The 19,657-nt window shown below is 49.7% G+C and overlaps 4 protein-coding genes across 9 annotated transcripts; 1 reads left to right on the top strand and 3 right to left on the bottom strand.

Annotated features, from left to right (window-relative positions):
• Window positions 1-353: 353 nt before the first annotated feature.
• On the bottom strand, window positions 354-2,349 carry pclaf (PCNA clamp associated factor). Its single transcript, XM_086073764.1, has 4 exons — window positions 2,036-2,349; window positions 1,094-1,180; window positions 831-1,014; window positions 354-560 (listed from the first exon to the last, which is right to left on the bottom strand). The coding sequence occupies exons 1-4, from the start codon at window positions 2,079-2,081 to the stop codon at window positions 518-520; spliced, it is 360 nt and encodes a 119-aa protein (XP_085929890.1). The 5' UTR covers window positions 2,082-2,349; the 3' UTR covers window positions 354-517.
• Window positions 2,350-3,091: 742 nt separating this feature from the next.
• Window positions 3,092-8,490, top strand: nedd1 (NEDD1 gamma-tubulin ring complex targeting factor). Of its 2 annotated transcripts, none has more exons than XM_086073759.1 (15): window positions 3,092-3,182; window positions 3,859-4,005; window positions 4,842-4,936; window positions 5,005-5,121; window positions 5,190-5,330; window positions 6,248-6,477; window positions 6,572-6,773; window positions 7,071-7,179; window positions 7,247-7,378; window positions 7,446-7,496; window positions 7,556-7,758; window positions 7,819-7,969; window positions 8,041-8,137; window positions 8,207-8,273; window positions 8,349-8,490. In XM_086073759.1, the coding sequence occupies exons 2-15, from the start codon at window positions 3,870-3,872 to the stop codon at window positions 8,454-8,456; spliced, it is 1,839 nt and encodes a 612-aa protein (XP_085929885.1). In that variant the 5' UTR covers window positions 3,092-3,182; window positions 3,859-3,869; the 3' UTR covers window positions 8,457-8,490. The 2 variants fall into 2 exon arrangements, with proteins under 2 accessions (XP_085929885.1, XP_085929884.1); XM_086073758.1 differs by having other exon boundaries at window positions 7,244-7,378.
• Window positions 8,491-9,529: 1,039 nt separating this feature from the next.
• LOC147174858 (uncharacterized) lies at window positions 9,530-14,484 on the bottom strand. 3 transcript variants are annotated; one of them, XM_086073761.1, is made up of 11 exons: window positions 14,159-14,484; window positions 13,814-13,981; window positions 12,849-12,906; window positions 12,374-12,680; window positions 11,617-11,720; window positions 11,498-11,548; window positions 11,363-11,419; window positions 11,004-11,090; window positions 10,815-10,927; window positions 10,652-10,751; window positions 9,530-9,659 (listed from the first exon to the last, which is right to left on the bottom strand). In XM_086073761.1, the coding sequence occupies exons 2-11, from the start codon at window positions 13,927-13,929 to the stop codon at window positions 9,612-9,614; spliced, it is 1,041 nt and encodes a 346-aa protein (XP_085929887.1). In that variant the 5' UTR covers window positions 13,930-13,981; window positions 14,159-14,484; the 3' UTR covers window positions 9,530-9,611. The 3 variants fall into 3 exon arrangements, with proteins under 3 accessions (XP_085929887.1, XP_085929888.1, XP_085929886.1); XM_086073762.1 differs by having other exon boundaries at window positions 14,264-14,484; XM_086073760.1 differs by having other exon boundaries at window positions 13,814-14,484.
• Window positions 14,485-15,560: 1,076 nt separating this feature from the next.
• Window positions 15,561-19,655, bottom strand: sycp3 (synaptonemal complex protein 3). 3 transcript variants are annotated; one of them, XM_086073777.1, is made up of 8 exons: window positions 19,249-19,651; window positions 19,099-19,177; window positions 18,965-18,999; window positions 18,313-18,430; window positions 18,094-18,193; window positions 17,370-17,468; window positions 15,956-16,060; window positions 15,561-15,836 (listed from the first exon to the last, which is right to left on the bottom strand). In XM_086073777.1, exons 1-8 carry the CDS (start codon window positions 19,373-19,375, stop codon window positions 15,783-15,785), a joined length of 717 nt encoding a protein of 238 aa, XP_085929903.1. In that variant the 5' UTR covers window positions 19,376-19,651; the 3' UTR covers window positions 15,561-15,782. The 3 variants fall into 3 exon arrangements, with proteins under 3 accessions (XP_085929903.1, XP_085929902.1, XP_085929901.1); XM_086073776.1 differs by lacking the exon at window positions 15,561-15,836 and having other exon boundaries at window positions 15,844-16,060; window positions 18,313-18,427; window positions 19,249-19,655; XM_086073775.1 differs by lacking the exon at window positions 15,561-15,836 and having other exon boundaries at window positions 15,844-16,060; window positions 19,249-19,653.
• Window positions 19,656-19,657: the final 2 nt, after the last annotated feature.

Genomic DNA, 19,657 nt, shown 5'->3' with positions numbered 1-19,657 from the left:
CCGTACAATATTGTGCCCAAATCTCTTTAATTAAATCTACTGCAAAACTTTATTAAAACATAAACATTACTTTAGCTGGAGGTTTTTGATATAGTATGCCATTGACAATGTTTTGTCAGACATGCAAGCATTTTTTTTTTAATTAACTGTCCTTGTTTTTTTCAATTGTGATGTACATTGCCCCCCCCCCTTCAGTCTTAAAATGTTATTGTTTAATAGGGCTTTAAAAAAATCTTCTTTGTAATAAGTGCAGGGAGACAAAGGAAATCATTTCATTACTCCTGTTGTGTTTTTACTGTTTAAGCATCTTGCCTAGAAAAGACAATTTTGTTTCAATTACCAAATGAAAGAAGTCCTTTTTTTTTCTTTATTGACAAAAATGAGTACGAACAATGAAGCAGTGGATACTGCAAAAAATTCCAATTATAAAAACAAACATTTAGAGACATATTAGTCATGAACTATACAGACAATTCAATTTATGTACACATATACAATTAAAACTCAGTCATCATCTTCATTCCTCTTCATCCTCTTCGTCAGCTGGCAGCGGCCTGGACCTGCAATCATGTACAACATTTCAGGTCAAACTCAGTAGAACTCGTAAGACTCCATTTCTTCACATCTTTTCAATATTCAAATGCAACATTAAACTTGAATTATAAGAGCTTGCATCAATCGAGGTTTTTGTCCAAGAGCAAGATGATAACAAAATTCTAATGTTCCCTTCCTAAAATGTCATGATGATTAATGAAAGCCAACCGATGGCCCAACAGTGCCAAACGGAACCGCCAACTGCAGCAGGTCATCGCATGCCATTGCCAACGTACTTCTTGGTGGTCTTGGAGACGCCGCTTCCTCCGGCCTCCTCGTTGTCGTCCGCCTCCTCGAGGGGCTTCAGGTTCTCCTTCTCCGGCTTCCTTCCGGGGCCGCCAAAGAAGTCCCCGATGCCCTTCTGCCAGGTGGGGGTCGGCCGAACGCACACGGGGTTCCCTCCGGCGTACTTGTTCTTTGCTGTGGAATTTGTTTTTGTTTTTCTAAGTAAGTAAAGGTAAGAAAGTAAAACAAGTGTGCGTGCATGTGTGAGCCGAACCTGCAGCGGATGCCTGACTGGAGGAAAAGGAAGCCGAGTTGGACGCGCTGGAGCCCAAAGACTTCCTGGGCGCAGAAGCGGCGACAGCTGCAAGCAAAAGTGTCAACACACAAAATGGACGTCACTTGACTTCATCACACGCTGCGCTTCCTTCCCTCCCTTATCATTAGGCGCATAAAAACATAGGCAGTGGATATATTCGTCGAGATCCGCAACTCGATTTTCCGTGAACAGCTCCGATTGGTCAATCGTCAGACTCGCTTCACCCCCATTTCTGTGTCAAGTTTTCATTTTGCAATAACCTGCAGAGCATATAGACTGTTGTCAGGAATTTGAAGTTCAAATAAATAAATAAATAGATAGATAGATAGCAGGGCGGATTCGAAGCCGTGGCCCCGCCCTTTCGGGGTGACCGCCTAAGCATTAGGTCAGGAGCGAGTAGTACATACACACACAATTCGTACTCACTGTATTCACGGCCAGATAGCGCTCAGCGGCAAGTTGCCGGTCACGGCGAAATATCCACTTTGAAAGACCGAAGCCGAATTGTCCATCAGATGTCAAATCCCTTAGTTAGAAGTAGTCCAGCGTGTTTGTTTGATAAAGAGAATGGGGACCATAAATCTGGCCCAAAACGAAACAAGTTTAGTCCGTCTTCGAGAGGCGCGGAAAATTGTCGCCACGTCCCAAATCAACCCAAACTCTTGTCACGCGACACTAAAGGGCTCACGCAAGGACATTAAATGTATCTACAAACATGTTTGTCAAAGAGAGCAGAAGTTTTGGCGGGACGCTAACTTGTCGCACCATGAAGACGAGTTGAAACATTTCTTCAATGACTTTTAACAACAACAAGTAGCTAAGCATGTAGTTAGGAGGCAACTCGGAACCATCAGCCAACTTCTTCTCACTTCTTATAAGACGACGACGACGACGACTTACCTTTCCTGTAAGACGCGGGCACACTGTCAGCTTTGGTCCGCACCATTTTGTCTACGGGCCAGAATTGAGGAGTGTAAGGGGGGGGAAGCCAGAACGTGAAAGTTGCTGCGGCAGAAAGACGGGGTAAAAAAAGAAAGAAAGAGAGAAAGAAGCTAAAAATGGCCGAAAAAAGTGCACCAGACGCCGACTAACAACCCGCTTGCCTTCCCGCCTCTTTCGAAGCCCAAGAACGAAGATCGAATAGGGGCGGGAGATTGTTTTTCTTTGTTGATGTAATGGCGATTCGGCTCGTTGCTGCCCCAAGCGATGCGTCGGCGTTAATGGCGTAAAGGTTCTATTATTCCAGTCTATTAACGGTGACGTTTTCCTACTGGTTTCCTGATCTACTTGTCCCAACAAAAACACGAAATCTGTGACATTTGTTTCTCTTCAAGACGCAATAATAAACCTGTCATTTACGCAGATTGCTTCATCCAGATTTAGCGTCAATTACAAGGAATCATCTTGTTACTATTCTTGACTGGATAAAAATGTACAATTTAATGTAAGTGTCACTTAAGATAATTCACACATTTAACACATGTCAAGTTGTAGTGGTTCAAATTCTCTGCTCAAATATAGAAAACGTACGCACAAAACTTTGGCAGTCAAAATGTCGGTCAAGTCGTTGAAAGCATTTGACTTTGGATCCTTGTCATTTGATTTGTGCGGATTATTTCGATTTGAAAATGTGATGAAATGTCGTTTGACTGCTATAACAATCTGCCTGGTTTGTATGCCAGTTACAGGAAAAAGCGATACGCGACCATGTAAAGGAAGCGTTTGCATTGTGTTGCATTGGGGACGTATCAGAAATGCCCGGATGCTCGGAATTTTCAATTGACTTTCACCAAATTCCAATGGAACATTTCCCCAAATATTAATGTGCTGGACTTCAATGTGTAGTGATAATCGCACGTTTAATGTGTGCCAGTTAAATGTTTAATAATTTTTGGTACATTTAAATTGACAATTTTATATAATTGAGGGGAGAGTGACGACTCCGCGTGACGAAATGTTTGTCCCTCGACGCTCTCCGTAGTGGCGGCAGCTGCTTCGTCTTCAAGCGTTTTCCAACAAGTTTTGCCAAATAAACCAAGACGCAAAGGTTGGCGTGACACTTAATTTCAGTCTTCTCGGTAAACTTTTGAGGCTTTTCTCCGACTTGGTTGTTGTTTTACGACGCCGGCGTGAGCCGCGGACAACTTGAAAGGTCGCTCGTTGACTGCGTCCAAAGTTAGCCGCTCGCCTGTTAGCTTAGCCGCCGCCGCCACAGCCACAACCCGCCGTTTACTTTTGCCAAATTGAGCCCGTTTGAGGTCGCTCGATGGTTTTCTCCTTCTACCACGTCTGGCCTTACAAAGTTAGAAACGTGCTACAAGTTTCGACAAGAAAGTTCAATTGTTCTAGAACTGTCCGAGGAGTCTCATTCGAACGGAAATGACCCCGTTTGAGTTGGATGACGTCACGATTGACCTCAGATTAGATTTTCTTCTTCCACTAAAGCAAATCCAACACTGGACATCGTTGGTTTCTCGCTCAATTCAATTTGTTCTTCTTGTGGTTATAGGTTAGGACACTTGTGAAACATCCAAAGTGGTTTCTTAACCAAATCCCTTGACAAACATCCAACAATATTTGTAGACTGAAATATAAACATCCCGTCCGCCCCAAAATGTAGAAATCAAATTTAAATGAGCGAGCAGAGCAAATCAACATGACGGATTGGGCGTCTTACTAATAGTTGCAATCTAACGAAAGGCTTTTTGTTGTTGCGTGTGCAGGTGCGTCGGCCATGGAGGACGTCACCTGTCTGATGTCCACAGGAGACGCGGTGAAGATCTGGGATGCGGATTCCATGACGCTGCTGGAGCACTTCAACCCGCACAGCAGCAGCCACGCGGTGGCGCAGGCCTGCTGGACGGCAAACAGTATCCTCGGCGCATACGTCCGCAGGCGGCGTTCGTCCGCAGGCGGCGTTCGTCCGCAGGCGGCGTTCGTCCGCAGGCGGCGTTCGTCCGCAGGCGGCGTTCGTCCGCAGGCGGCGTTCGTCCGCAGGTGGCGTTCGTCCGCAGGCGGCGTTCGTCCCGCGGCCGCAGCTGGCCAAAGTACTTGCGCTCACATGCGTACACATTCTCGCATAAAAGTCCCATTTACTCACTTCGCTAACAACAGTGACAGAAAACGTGTTGGTTTGATGCCCTGGCATGTGGGCAAGGAGAGCCACTTGCCGTCGACCCCAGCACTCACAAGAAGCTGCCGTAGGCCGTAACTTGCGCTCACACGCAGACTATCGGGCCATGTTTTTGATGTGGTGCACTGGGCCACGCCCCTCAAAGGCACACAACACACACGCGCTAGTTAGACTTGAGAAAATGAGTTTTCATTGGTCCATTATTTTGATAAGGGTCGGGCTTTTGCTGAGTGATGTTTGCTACCCGTACAAGGTATTGAGTGTTTGAGTCCTCTCCGATACCTCTCGCCCTTTTCAGATCTAAACTTCGTCATCAATGACAAAAAATCTTTCCTTCAGACTGCGGCAAGATTGCAGCAACTACTGCTGAAGAGGGTTCACTCAATGTCAGATTGAAAAAAATATTTATTTTTTACCTCCGGTACCGGTGGCTGGTATCGGCGGCTTCCACGAATATCTGACACCTTAGGATACGGCCGTCAATTTTTACGGGGCCAAAATGGCGTCGAGGTACGAGTGTTTTGCGTTGGTAGAATTGTTCCGTCGGCGTTTGTTCCTTGACGGCGTGATGAGACCAGCACGTGGTGAGCGCCAGCAGCGGCGGCGACAAAATCGCCGTCTCCAGCGTGAAGTCCGCCGGCGCGCCCCTGCTGGAGCTGGCCCAGGGGGTGAGCGGACGCCGGCCGTCCGGCGCCACCCGTCGAACGTCGCTCACGCCACATGTCGTCCCTTTCAGAAAGGACAAACGTGCGTCAGCCTCAGCTGGTCCTCGCAGTTCTTGGCCAGCGGCGGTCTGGACCGCTGCGTCCACATTTGGGACCTGAAGACGTCCCGGCTGCAGCGATCGCTCAAGGTGAGCCGCCGCCGCCGCCGCCGCCTCCGTCTCGGTCGTCTTCACGCCGTCCGTTGTCATCCGGCCAGGATCACGCCGACGAGGTGACGTGCGTGTCCTTCAACGCCAACGACAGCCTGCTGGCGTCCGGATCCGCCGGCGGCCATCTTGTGCTCTACAGTCTCACCACCAACACGTCCAGCAAAGCCTTTGGACACGGCAGCCAGCAGGTGGTGCACGCTTCATCATCATCATCATCATCATCATCATCATGTCAAAAAGTCGTCCCGCTTGAAATGATGACAAACGTCTGCCATTTTCTTCATGACTTCAACTGTGATCGCAAACGAATCACTTTTTTCAAAGAATTGATTTGTCAATGATGGTGCAAAGCAAGCATTTGGTCAAGAACAAAAGTTGAGCTCAATACGGCAAAGTCACACCAGGACTTGTTCCGAGCGGGGTCGGGTCACTCCTTGGTCTTGCGCTTGTCGCAAGTCGGCCCCGTTTGTCGCCTTGCGTCTTCTCACATGGAGATGTTTTTTTCTTTTCTTCTTCTTGCTCAGATGAGCCGTGTGGCGGCCACGCCAAGCTCACGTCATTCTTGGCTGTGACGGCGGCGGCGAGCGAGAAGCTCTTGACGCCGTTTGAAAGTGCGCAAATGACCACGCCCCCTGTGACCCGCTTTTCCCCATTCAACTCCTCACCGGCAAAAGGAATGCCAGTGGACTCGTACGCGCTGGTCACGTCCGTCCTTCCGATTCACAGACGAGTGTTCCTGTCCCCACAAAGCGCGCTTGACGTTGGGGATGCCGTTTTTGGTCTCATCAGACCACATGACCTTGTCCCAGTCCTCTTGCGGACCGAACTTGAGACTGGCTTAAGGAGGACCGGAGGATGTGTGGAGGTTGTCGCCACGGGATCTTGCTTGCTTGCTGGCTTCTTCTTCACCAAACGCTTCCTTTCCACCATCTGCAAATCCGTTCCTTCCAAATCCTAAATGTCAAATGCAGGATGTTTGTTTTTGACTTTTGGTCTCCCCTTCAAGCGGGACAACTTGCGCAATCGCCGGCTGCCTCGAGACTATTCTACATTGTTGACGTAATCCTTTTTCTTCCTTTGCGCTCACGGCGTGGCGGGGCGGCAGCCGGTGCGCGACCTGGGCCTGTCGTGCCTGAAGCGCTCGCTGCTGGGCAGCGTGTCGGACGGCGGCTGGCTGACGCTGTGGGACGCCAACACGCAGAAGGAGCTGCACGCCTTCCGCGGCGCCCACAAGGCGCCCGGCTCGGCCGTGGCCTTCTCGCCCGCCAGCGAGCTGCTGGTGGTCAGCGTGGGCCTGGACAAGAAGATCGTCTGCTACGACACCGCCAGCAGAATGTGAGATGTGAAATTGCAGATCGAACGATGCCGAGGCAGCAACTGCTCAAATGATTTTGTGATCACTTTTGTGGCTTGTGTGTCGTTTTGTCAGCATCTTGCGTTGCATCCGCACGGAGAGCCCGCTGACGGCGGTGGCCTTCACCCCGGACGGCTCGGGGGTCCTGGTGGGCTCCACCCAGGGCCACGTCCTGCGCTACGACCTGAGGAACAGCGGCGCCCCCACCAGGGTGACGCCGGCGCACGCCACCTCCGTCACCAGTCTGCGCTTCCAATGCGCCGCCGCCAGACACAAGGTGGCGCCGCTCGCTTGCACGCGTCCGCATCACGACATGAGCTGGAACCAGATCCAGTTCCTTCAATTGAATTGAAAAATAAATAAATCACAGAGTCGTCGAAGAATCGTTTCGGCCTAAGAATCCGTTTTGGTGATTGGCCAATCGGGATCCACTTCACCAAGTTGCCGCGTTTGGAATCAATCACTCGCGAGTCGCGACTGGCCAATCACGAAAGAAAGATTTTGATGGAGCAACTTTAAGGCCGAAACCATCAATCGATCACTCCCCAATTTTTTTCTTTTGTCTTCTGGACAGTCGGGCAAAGCGTCTTCGTCCAGGGTGTCCGGCGCCAAAAGCTCCACCTCCAAAGTGTCCGGTGGACATCTTAGCCCCGCCCCTAGCTCCTCCCCTCACATAAATGCGGGTGAGTTCTCGTCACGTGACTTTCAGAGGCGGAGCTGCTCTTTTCCAGCTTGCGTTGTTTCCAGCAGGCGTCGCCGCCACAGCTCAGGCAGCCGATCGAGACGCGGGCGGACAGCAAGGGGCGGAGCATCTTGCCACCACGGAGAAATTCAGCAGCGTGGGACGAAACAGCCTGGACATGTTCTCGCCGCTGCGACACGGTAACGACACGCAACATGCGACAACGCGCCGGCCGCGAGGCCTGACGTGTGGCAAACGTTTGCGCAGATGCGGGAAGTCCGCCGACGAGCGCCGACGAGACGTCCGCAGCGGCTCAAGGTACGCGGCGCCGTATGACGTGACGAGGCGGAAGCCAAAACTCCTTGTCGTTCCCATAGCGAGCCTGCTGTGCAAGGAGGCGGCGCTTCCTTCCCTGTTGGGCCGCGGCAGTCTGGACATGTTCTCGCCGCTTCGAGAGGATCAGAGTGCCGACGCCGCCCCCAGGAAGCCGTCGGTGGGACGACTCTTACGCCCGGCTTCGGTTTTCCAGACGCCCTCCATCAAGGAGGAGGAGCCGGCCGACGGCGATGACCCCGCCAAGGTCGTGTCCTCAAGTCGGATGGTGTTAACGGCGAGTTGTCAACATCAAGTTGTTTGACAGGCGGTGCTGGAAGGGGAGGGTCAGACGCCGGCCAATCGCAGCCACCCGGTCCCGCCCTTCACTCCCGAACTGAGCGCGAGAGCCAACGGCGTTCAAGCTCAGCTCGACTACGACTCGCCCGTCCTTGAGGCTCCGCCCGAGTCCGCCGCAGGTACGGTTGGCTCCTCATTGGACGAAGGCGAGTGGGTGTGGCGACTCTTCTTCTTCTTCTGTGGTGCTCAGGCGCGGCGGCGGCGGGCGTGACCCAGGCGGCTCCCTTCAGCAGCGTCCAGATGAACGTCATCACCAACATCATCCACCAATCGCTGGACGAGCTCAGGTCAGCGAGACGAGTCCAGCGCGATTGGCCGTCTGTGTGCGTCGCGTGACTTCCTGTTGCTGTCCGCAGGGACGCGTGCCACCGTGACGTCATCAACCTTCAGGTGGAGATGATTCGACAGTTTTGCATCCAGCTGGTGAGCGAGCGGCGCCGTGACCGTGCCGAGCGCGAGGGCGGAGTCACGTCAGCCGGGCGTGTGCGTGTCTTGCAGAACGAGTTCCACGCGCTGATGTCGGGGCTGCATTCGGCCAACGAGGCGCTGCTGCAGGAGAACCAGCGGCTCAGGGAGGAAAACCTTCGCCTCAAGACCAACTACTGAAAACAAAAAGCACTCATTAAAAGTTGTCATGTGATCGGCGCGCGGCGTGCAACTTGATTGACGTAGTAAAAGGAAAGGTCGGCGGGAAAGGTCGAGTCGGGTCCGTCGGGCGCTTGCGGCCGCCATTGAGGAGGAGCGCTGTGGTTTTGGTCCCAGCTGCAAGTCCACGTGTGTTTTGTGGACTCGGACCACGTACGTCCCTGGATCGGGGGGTTGTGTTGGCTGTTGTGAGATTTGATTGGACTCCAGCAGGATTGTCGCCAATTCTCGCCACATTCTTCATGGACAGAATTTTGTTTGCGTCTCGTGATGCCGTTGGCTTTTTCAAGCCGGTGAAAATCAGCACCTCCGAATCCCGACCGCGGTCCTCAGTCGGTCTCCGTGGCTCCGGGACGGAGCGGTTCAAGTATCTTGGCCGGGGTCTCGTTTCACGCCGACTCGGTATCGGTCCCTGGTGGAGAAGAAGCCGGCTCTCCATTGGCGGCCCGAATGACGGCGGACGGTCTGAGTCCCAAATGATTTCCCACGCACTTCAAAGACACGCCTTCTCATGCCATGCATTTTCTTTACGACCATTTTTATTGTCGATTCTCACTGAAGGCATCAAAAGTGAACACGTGGGCGGAGTTAAGTTCTTAACACGTCTTCAAAATAGTCACTCTGCTCAGATTTTTGGGGGCTCGTTCCCTGAAACGCGTTTCCAACCGTATGGAAAGTTTTCAGGAAACTAACGTTGAAAACATCTTTGCCGCTATTTCACCCTTTTTGTTAAATACTCCACGTGTTGGTTCTTAGTTTTGATGCCTTCAGTGTGTCCAAACTTTTGGTTTCAATATTTGACGCCTCTTCTCAACTGGCCAGAATCCATTTAAAAGGTGCGCTTTTATTGAGGAAAAAACAAAAATCTTCTTTGCTTTGAAAAGCACCTGCCACAAATGAATTTGAAAACGTTTCCGCTCATTCTGGCTTCTTCTTTTGTTTATAAAGAGAAAGATGATTAAAAAAAAAAAGGGAGGCCTCACAAGTAAGTAAAATGTGACATTTGATACTTGAGTTAAATGTCCAATTTGTGATTTGAAAGGAGGCGGAGTCTTATTAAAGGTAAAAGTTGAACTTTTATTAAGAAAGATGACAACATGAATTAAAGGTACCAGGTCAAAGGTCAGCCAGGTCAACTCTGCATATGGGGCAGGTGGTGTTGTCCTGACAACGACAAGCAACAACATCACAATTCAAGTTTGCCACCAACAAAAAGTATTTTTTTTTTAATGTATTGTTGGTCCCACGTGCGATTAGATGAAAATGTTTTAGTTGCCAGCCGGTCTGAAGACCAGAATTTGAGGATGATTCTGCTTTGGTCCAAAATCAAATAATCCAAGAATGTATATATTGAGGTGGCGCTATACACCACTAACAGATGTGATCCACCCGTAATTTAAAAGAAGAAGAGAACCAGGAAGTGACTGCACCGTGCGATGTTGCATGAGTTTGCGTTTGTAATTCTTGATCGCCTTTCTTTGCCGTTTTCCATCTAAATTGCATGAATATTCGCGTCTTTCATGAATTCCAAGAAGACTTCTGTTTTGTCGTCCCCACAAACAAATATCTTACTTTATCGTCCGCCATTGTTACGGGACTACAAACGTACGTACGTGTGACGTTATATCCAATTTTGTCAGCGTTTTTTCCGCCAAAATTCACATTTTCCTTTTTTCGATACGCTTCAAAATCCACACTAAGCACAAAAACTTTTTGGGCAAATATTGGACCCTTTTTTAAATTTCTAGCATTTCGATTGAGTTTTATTTTAGAATTGCTTGAAAATTGGAATAAAAATGGCTGGATGCAAACCCAATGAACGGGTGTCAATTATACGCAGATTTTCACTATTCACCAACCAGCGAGTGTCAACTGCAAATAAAAAATATAAATACAAAACTTCCCAGAATGCACTGCAAGTCAATACGCATTTCCAAGGATATGAATCCGTGTCATATTTGTCTTTAGTTACCAGTCGTTAAATGTGCGTCATATTTACACATCAATGTTTGATTTTCCTTGCTATGGTTTTATTATTATTATTATTTTAATTAACAAACCATAACATTCACTTGGGTGTAAAATGGAGACGTCAACAAGTCGGAAGGAGTCGAAGCGGCTGGGAAGGCGAGCTCTCGAAAAAAAGAAAATCTGACCTGCAACCAGCGGTCGATGCAGGTGACGTGGTAGTCATGGAAACACGGCAGCATCCTGAGCCGCTCGCCGTCACGGTAGTTGCTGAAGCAGATCTGACACCTGGCGGGCGAAGCGCACGTGAGCGCGGCGCAAACGGCGGCAGAAGGCGGTCGTCGTACTCACTGCGCGTTGCCGACGCCCGGCTGGAAACGTTTGACGGGGAAGCGCTTGACGTGGGCGCGCGTCAACTTCTTGGACACCACGGCGCCTTGCCGGTCCTCCAGCGCCAGGAGGGCCTGCGGGCGGGCAAGCGGCACGCACGCTCAGCGCAAACGCCCAATCTCCCACACACACGTCGGGCGCCGTCCTCACCTCGTAATCGTTCCCGGAGAAGTCGGCGGCGGTCGTATGGTGGCTTCTGCGACGGCGATCCGTCGCCCGCGGCGGCGAGCGGTCGCCCTGCCAAGACGACAGGAAAGATTCATTGAACCCAACACCATGGGAGCTAGCTAGCTAGCACCTGAAAGTAAGAACCCTGCTACAGTTTGGCTTTAGCTCCTGATGCTAGCTAGCTAGCTCCCATGGTGCTCGTTTACCTGCTAGGGAGCTAGCTAGCTAGCTAGCTAGCAGGGTTTTTACTTTCTGGACCTGGATATGCCACCTCTGACTGGCACCACAATGATGTCATGACGGCGACACATGGCCGCCATGATGTCATCTCTGCTGCTCACCCTATGATGATGATGATGATGATGGTGTAGCTCCGCCTCCTCTTGGTCAAAGTGAGCCTGTGCGCACAAACAGGAAATGGTTAGCCAACCGGTGTCGATTTTGTTGCCGTCGTGATGTCATCGCAACATGTTCACCATGTGATGATGATGGTGGTGTGGCTCCGCCTCCTCCTGGTCAAAGCGAGCCTGTGCAGGAAGTGGTTAGTCATGCGGTGAAGACATCAAAGGTTCACGTGAGAGAAGACCACGCCCACCTGCAGGCTTCGCGCAAACGCTTCGTCTTCCTCCATCTGCAACTCGCGAACCGACAGGTCGCCGTCGTCGTCGCTGATGACCACTTCTTGCGCCGCTGCCGCCGCTGCACACAAGCACACGCACACACTTCCTGTAGCGGCCTTCATCGTCATCATCATCCGTCAACTTTGACCTCCACTGACCATTGCAGACGTTGGCAAATGCGTGTTGTTTTTTTGCAACCTATCTTCAGTGTAGGAGCCATTTTGTGCACATGCATGTAGGTCACCAAGTTGACCATTAGGTGTCACTATTCATTCGCCCAGAGCCGTTGATAGCGACGCCCACGTGGACGCCATCTTGTTACCCTGCTGAAACAGAGTTGGCCAAACTCTCTCGCTATCAACGGCTCTGAATTTGCAAACTATTTCTAGGCAAAAATTCATAAAATACAAACAATATATGAAAAAAAACATCATTCAAAAATTACAACTATTTTGAGCACACAAAAAAACGTTTAGTAATAATCAATAAATGATTTTAATGTTGCGAGGACGAAGTAAGCGGGACCCTTTCTCAACGCGACGTGAGATTTGCTGGAACTCGTGTGCGGGTCAGCCCAGCAGAATTGGGACAAAATGTCCCAATTGCTGACTCGGGCCCGATTGCAGCTAATTGATCCTTTTGGATGCGGCGGAAAGAAGAGCGGACAGAAGAACTCGTTCCAAATAAAAGGTACGAGCAATCAACGGTCGCCACGTGACGGCCATCCTTTACCTGTTGAAGAGTCGTCCCGCTCGCCGTCCAGCCACCTCCTCTCCTCCAGCGTCAGGAAGGACAACGAGTCGGGTGGCGAAGGCGCCGCCGTGCGGGAGGACGAAGACGATGATGACGATGAGGATGACGACGATGTGGATGGTGACAAGGAAGAAGAGGAGGAGGCGGCGTCCAGCCAGCCGTCGACGGAAAAGAGCTCCGCAGCGGGGGCGGCCGCCGCCGTCACCTTCCGCCGTTTAGGCGGCCGGGACGTGCCGGCGGCAGCGCGGGAACCTTGCGCTCGAGCCGCCGAACGCCGCGTCCTCACCTGCGGACCCCCGCGGCAAACGTCAGGCGGCCCACAAGGCGCCGTCGCGGGTTCAACGTGACGCGGACAGCAGCGAGCGCTCGCAAGGCGGAAAATTTGGCCAGGGACGGGAAGCGGCGTCCGTCGACATGACGACGACAAGCAATACAAACAAAGTTGCGGACTCACCGGGCCGGACGCGTCCTCTGCCAGGCGGCCGCATCGTCTGTCCTTGCCGAGCTGCAGGCTGACACAAAACCACATCGTTAGCAAGTCGCTATTCGCTATTCGGTCAGTCATGCCGGAAACGCGTCAGGCTTCGTTGCGGTCTCAAAGCTTCATCGAATGAGCCGCGTGGCAAAATGTCCGCTTCCGCGCGGCGTGCGAGCGGCACCGGGACAGCGTGTCGCCGTTGTTTGACAGTCGCACGCCGACGGCACATACGCGCAAACAGTCCGGCACGCTAACGGCCATCGGTCCGCATCATTCAGACGTGTCAAGCGCCCGAGCCAGCCGACGGTGCGATAATTGATCTCCACTGATTTGAAGAAGCCTCGACTGTAGGTTCGACAGCAGGCACGACCGACCCAATGTATCGGCCGCCACATTCCCACAGCTGTGCGCCCGCGTGCAGTCGTCGAGGTGCTGGGCTTCGAGTCGTCGTTATTCGAAGCGTGTTCGTGTCCTGAGCAGATGAAGCGTAACCGCTTGTGACGTCTTCGTGCTAGGATGCCATTTTCTATCATGTTTGTAAATGTTACTGGACATTATAAATACTGCACTGGAGCTCGATTTGAAGAAAATGGCAAATTGAATGGAAATCACAACAATATCTATCAGAAAAATCCCAATTCAATGTTTTCCTAAAACCCTTCAGTCCTAACTTACCCCATTGTCTTCTAAAAGTAAATGAAACATAACCTACAATTGTGCTTCCTTTTCCCTGTTATAATAAGAAGAAACAATCCGTCTCCTTTGTTTTCCGCAAAACAAGTGTCACTTGTGCAAGTTTTAGTTTGCGTTTCATGTTGATGCAAATGTGTACTGTGCTTCCCATGATGACTTTGTACGGCACGTTCTTACTTGCGAACAGGGATCCGTCGTAAAGCGAGGACCCGCGTCATGCACGCTATCGGGGTCGAGGCGGTTCTTACCTGGGCGTCTCAGGGACGAGCAGCGACATGCTGCTGTCCACGAGGAAAGCCCGGTCCAGTTGGTCGTCTTCAGAACCGCTCCAGTCGGACGTGAAGGAGGACTCCATTTTCAACATTCCCCATCCACTCAAACGCGAACAGCACCGACGCTGGGAAGCATCGTTATCGCTACCAGGCACAAAAACAACTCAAGTGTGACGACGTTGTTGTTGTTGTTCCGTCCATTCAATAAACCCGGAAGTGCTAGCGACCAGCATCGTTAGCATCGCGAGGAGGCAAAAGTAGCGAAGGGAAAGTCCACATGAATAACACTTAAGGCTAAATAAATGTGATATGTATACTTGCCTACGCCGGTCAAAGTGAAGAAGTTAGCAAATGAATAGTTTGTTTTCTTGTTTGTGTTTAGAGTGAAAAGAAGAATTGGAGGGAACACACAAAAATTCCGTGTACCGCAAAGGTCCGGACCGGAAGCGAAATGATGACTTCTGCTTTCATCCCGCCAAGTACCGAGACTTTTGAAATGTTTTAAAATGTTCTCCAGTCACGCGTCCAATGTGCTTTCGTAGAGTAATCACAAACGAATAATATAACATTGAAGAATAAAAGACCAGTGGTTCCCCAAATTCAGCTCCAAATACACATTTCGGAGATTGTACATGTGCAACAGTTAATTGTGCTCGCCTAAGAACACATGACATTAAAAAGTTCCGTCTCTATTCTTCGAAAGATGACATGTTGCAATATAAGTATTTGATTTAATCATTTTAATTAAATAATGTACATCGTACGCTACACTGAATGTAGTCTAGCGCTATGTTTGTTTAGCTACAAAAGAATTAATTGAGTAATTCCCAACCTTTTGTTGTTGTTGTTGTTTGTTTACCGCCGGGCCATACCTTTTCTTTCTTTCTTTTTTTGGGATGTTGATGATTCTTCACAAATACAAGTTGTACGACATAACACAGCTGATTTTTAAATTATTCGTTTTTTTCCCTTGATGTGAACATTTTATTCTTAAATTGTGTTATGTTTTTTTTACTCAAATGAAACATAAAAACATATTTTACCTTAAAATAAAATCAGAAATCTAAAAATGGGAATGAAAATAAAGGGGAAAGTGCCTTTGTGTTATTTATAACGCTTATAACATTTACCACAAAAACTGAGCTCCTTTGAGTATCCCATTCAAACAGACATTTAAACTTTTAAACATTCCGTTTTGTCTGTTTTTAATACTTTTAAAAAATATATCATTTTAAGCACTGTTGGCCAAGTCAAATTCCTGTGTGTCTTTTCGATTCATCTGGGGAACAAAAGTGATTCTGATTCTAAAACTTTAAAGTAAGCAAGCAAGCTTTATTTGTATAGCGCTTTTCAGACACAAAGTGCTTTACAGTACAGGGTTATGAACCACACGCTGCAACGCTCCACTGGGAGCAAATTGGGGTTCAGTGTCTTGCTCAAGGACACTTCCACATGGTCACCCAGGGTGAGGATCGAACCCACCACCTCGCGTATGGCAGACGACCACTCTACCAACGAGCCATGCTGTTTCGATGTGTTTGAATCTTTTTCTTCTTTTCCCTTCACAGGGGTCGCCACAGCCAATCAGCTGCCTCCATCGAACCCGGTCCTCTGCACTCACACCAACTATTTTCATGTCTTTAACTCCATCCATAAACCTCCTCTTTGCGAACACTTGCTTGCATGTGACCTGGCATTTCATCGCTGAGTGAACGAAATGAGGTCGAGGTTTTATCCTTTTTATTCCCAAACTCAGAGTGAAACATGAGCAGTGTTTTCAAACAGTGGGAGCACAACAGTGCCACCTGGTGGTAGCTCAAGCAGACAGAAACAACCATGAAGTGCTTGACGTCATCATTTCAACACTGAACAGAACAACATGCGTGGCCAAGCAAACGAAGACAAGATGGCGCCGGAAAGCTGAGCAAGGCCAGCAGGGAGGAGCCTAGAAGAGCATGGCCTGCAAGGACTTGCGCACGGACGCCATTTCCTGTTGTTGCTGCCAAAGGACAAAGCGCAAGATGATTGTCATGACGCGAGCGCCAGGACTCGTCTCGACGGGACGGGACGGGACGGGACGGGACGGGACGGGACGGGACGGGACGGGACTGGACTCACAGTGTCCATGAGGATCTTCTTCTGCATGGTGGCCATCTCCTTCCTCAGCTCCTGCTGCGCCCGATGCACCACGTCCTCGTGGCTCTTCTCCATCTCCTCCATGTTCTGCGCACGCCGCAAGAAGAAGAAAAGCGAGAAGATTCTCTTTAGCGGTTTGAGGCCAACCCACTTCCTTGTTTTGAACAGCCGTCTTGACGCAAATGTGATGGAAGTGGTCGGAGAGGCCGTGGAATGAAAGGAGATGGCCGAACGCGAATGTTCACGTTTGCGCTTTCAAATGTCCAACGCTGCCTTGAGATACGAGCGCGCTTCAGCAGCCCGGCATCGAACCCAGAGCCGGTGATAGCGTTTGGCCAACTCCGTTTCGGCAGGGTAACAAGATGGCGTCCGCAGGTCATGCGACCAGCAGTTGACCAATCACAGCGTACGCTGACCTATGGACGCCATCTTGAGTTGGCCAAACTCTGATCCGACCACCATCAATTCACGTCGGCCATTTTCCAATTCCTTGACTGAATGGCACTTGGCGGGCCAAATGGCTTCCACGCTACAATTTCGGCTGCTTTTCTCATCCATCCGTTTTTGGCCAAGACATTTTGATGGCAGGAAGTGGAGAACGATCGCCATTTATGCAGAACAATCGTGAGCAAACGGGACAAGCGTGTCCCCACTTGGTGACGCCAGAGCGCGCTCCGGCACGAAACGATGACCCGACGGCACATTTGAACAACACCAGTCGGACGATGGTCGGAACGAACACGTTTGCCAAAGTGCCCAAAGCTCCCGAATTGGCCGCAATGGCAGACGTGCCCACGCGGCGGCCACGACGGCCGGCGGGCCCGACCGCCCCATCAAAGGGAACGGAACGCGTGCACGTTAGCTCGGCAGCTCAGAGGAGGACGCGCCATCCGGTCAAGTCTCTCAAATGTGACGATTTGGGTCAACCGTACTGAGGATTTGCCTTGTGATCGTTTGTAAAGGCCTTTTGGAAGGAATGCGGCGGTGAAAAAGGAAGCGTACGCATCGCACACCTCAAGCAATCGGCTGCACGCCATTTGGCCCGTTAGCAAAGTTGAAGTGTTTTGACAAATATGTCAAATGTTGATGTCAGATGTTTTGCTTGTTTGACATTAAAAGTAAACAAGTGGAAGCTTTCGCTGCCGTCTGCAGAAAAACATCCCCCCCCCCCCAAAAAAACGTCAAATTGCTAGGCCACATCTGAATGTGGCCAAAGGTGCTGAAAGTCAAACCCAACATGCCCGAGGCTAACGAAATGTGTTATTGGAGAAAGACGGTGTGTGTGTGTGTGTGTGTGTGTGTGTGTGTGTGTGTGTGTGTGTGTGTGTGTCAGGCGTCCCATTCCAAAGTAAGAACGTGAAATTGTAATCGGAAAGCTGCCTGTTGATCTTCTGACCTTGACAAAGTGCTTGAAGAGCTCCTGCATGGCCTCCACTTTCTGCTTCTGAAGAACTTTGCTCTGCTGGACCACCTTCTGCTGTTGCCGCATCAGACTCTGAACACACACGCACGCAACGGAGCGCTTCATGAGAAGACCTTCAGTGACAATCACAGATTAGCCGCACTTTTTGTTTTTTAAAACTTTTTTCCAATTGATTGATGAATTTGATTTGTGGGGTAAAAAACGTGTTCTGTCCAAATGTCCATCCTTTTATTGTAGCAAAAGAAGTCATTGAAATTGCCAACGCAGCAAATGCCTCAATTGCTGGCGTAACACGTTACGTGTCGCTACGTAGCTTTGGGCTAACGTCCCGACAAACGTCCCGACGAACGTCCCGACGAACGTCCCGACGAACGTCTGCTCGCTTCCAGTGCCTCGTTGGCGGCACTGACAGGTTGATTCATAGAAAGTCATTGCGTTCCACTCCATTCAAATTTCAATCATATCACATCTGGATAATACGCATCGGCTGTGAAGCGTTTTTCCCTTCAATGTCCCCAAAGGGGTCCGTACTTTCAAATAGAAGTCCCAAAAGAAAATGATACTTAAAAAACCAGCACTGGCAAATAGTTCACTGATCACATTAGCAAGTGGCCCAGCTCGAGTCGCGTGCCTCATGCATTGTGTGTGTTGTGTGTGTGTTGTGTGTGTTGTGTGTGTGTTGTGTGTGTGCGCGCACATTGAACTTCTCCTCCTGCTCCTGCATTTGCTCCACTTCCGTCTGCCACAACTGCAGAACTGACGACAGCTGCTGAGAACACTCCTGAGTCATCTTCTGCCTGCACACGCGCACGCCAGCGCCGCGTCGTGAGCCGGGTCGAGTGCAAGACGCGCGTCGGACCATGCGCGACGCCATGCGCGCGCCGTCTTCATCATCTTCATCGTCATCATGCAGTACCTCTGCTTGCGGTGGTTGTTCCACACTTGTTCCATCTTCTGCTGCCCTCCATTCATGTAAGCGTCGGTCAGACTTTCCAGACGCTTGCGCTTGGTGAGCATCACCTTGTTGATGTCTGCTGCACGCACACACGCACGCACGCACGCAAAGAGGATTGATTTGAACACGCGTACACGAGACAGGAAGGAAGGTGTTGTGATCAGGGTTATATGCTGTGGATTCCCGAATGAGATCAGCCCACATTGCTTCCGATCGCATGGATCAGCTGCACATTTTTCTGGAAGGAACGTTTGGAATATGCTAAAAGCAATTTCTTGAGCAGATTGACTAAAGAAATGTCAACGACTGTTTATAGACTTGGGAAAGGTTTGCAAGAAGCAAATCAACAGATTTCTGGAATGAATTGAATTCTTTAATTCTCAGGGAAGTGAAGATAACTTGTGCCCTGTGTGAGTTTAAGACGAATACTACCAGAAATCCTTCCAAGGGTGCCAAGTTGCTTAGGAACGCCACTGCATATTTCATTGACATTGATTTGGTTTGCTGTCATTTGTACATATTTTGAATAAACTTTTTAAAGGGGAAAAATGGCTAAATATCGTGTTGAAGAAGAAAAAAACATCGAAATGATTCATGACAGGTGCTTTCTTACCTCCAAAGCGCTCCAACATGTTGTTAACTTCACTCCTACATGCAAACGATTGAGCTCATTAGCGAGCAGTTCTAAATCATCAACAATTGAAAGAATTTTAACATTGGGAATAAGTGAAGTGAATTTGCGACTACCCAACAGCAACTGCAGTGTCTCCAGCTGCTCTTTTTCTCAACGGAGCTTTTTCCTCACGTGGACTTTTCTCTTGTGACGCTATTTGGAAGGACGGGAAAAAAGATTCAGTAGCCGTAGTTAGCAAGAGCTAAAGCTAAGAGCACATTTACCTTCCCCGGCGTCATCTTCTGAGCCGCAGTGTTGCGCTTTTTTCTTGGCAAGTGGAGAAAAGTCAAAGACTTTAGCGTGAACTTCTTCGGAAAACCTCTTCTTCTTCATTCTTTTGCCAGCCGACATTTTCTGCAGTTTCTTCAGCCAACCGGCTAACTTTAGTAGCGGCTAATGCTAGCTTAGCACGCGGAGCTAATGGCGGTGATAAATCAATGTGACCTACCTGCGAAAACTAACCTTTTTCTGGTACCTTTTGTCGCAACAATAAAAGATTTGTCCCAATAATATCGACGTTTGATGGACACAAACACCGAGGAGCAGTTTATGACTAAAACAATAAAACAAGCCAAGCAGCCTGTTCCGTTCCCGCCAGAAGCTTCCAATGCCGCTTAAAAAAAAACACACACA

This window comes from Leptonotus elevatus, chromosome 4 (assembly GCF_054856555.1).
Source record: "Leptonotus elevatus isolate MCC_2025b chromosome 4, RoL_Lele_1.0, whole genome shotgun sequence".
NCBI lineage: Eukaryota > Metazoa > Chordata > Actinopteri > Syngnathiformes > Syngnathidae > Leptonotus > Leptonotus elevatus.
Note: the sequence above shows the minus strand (reverse complement) of the source record. Positions and strands in the feature narration are given on the sequence as shown.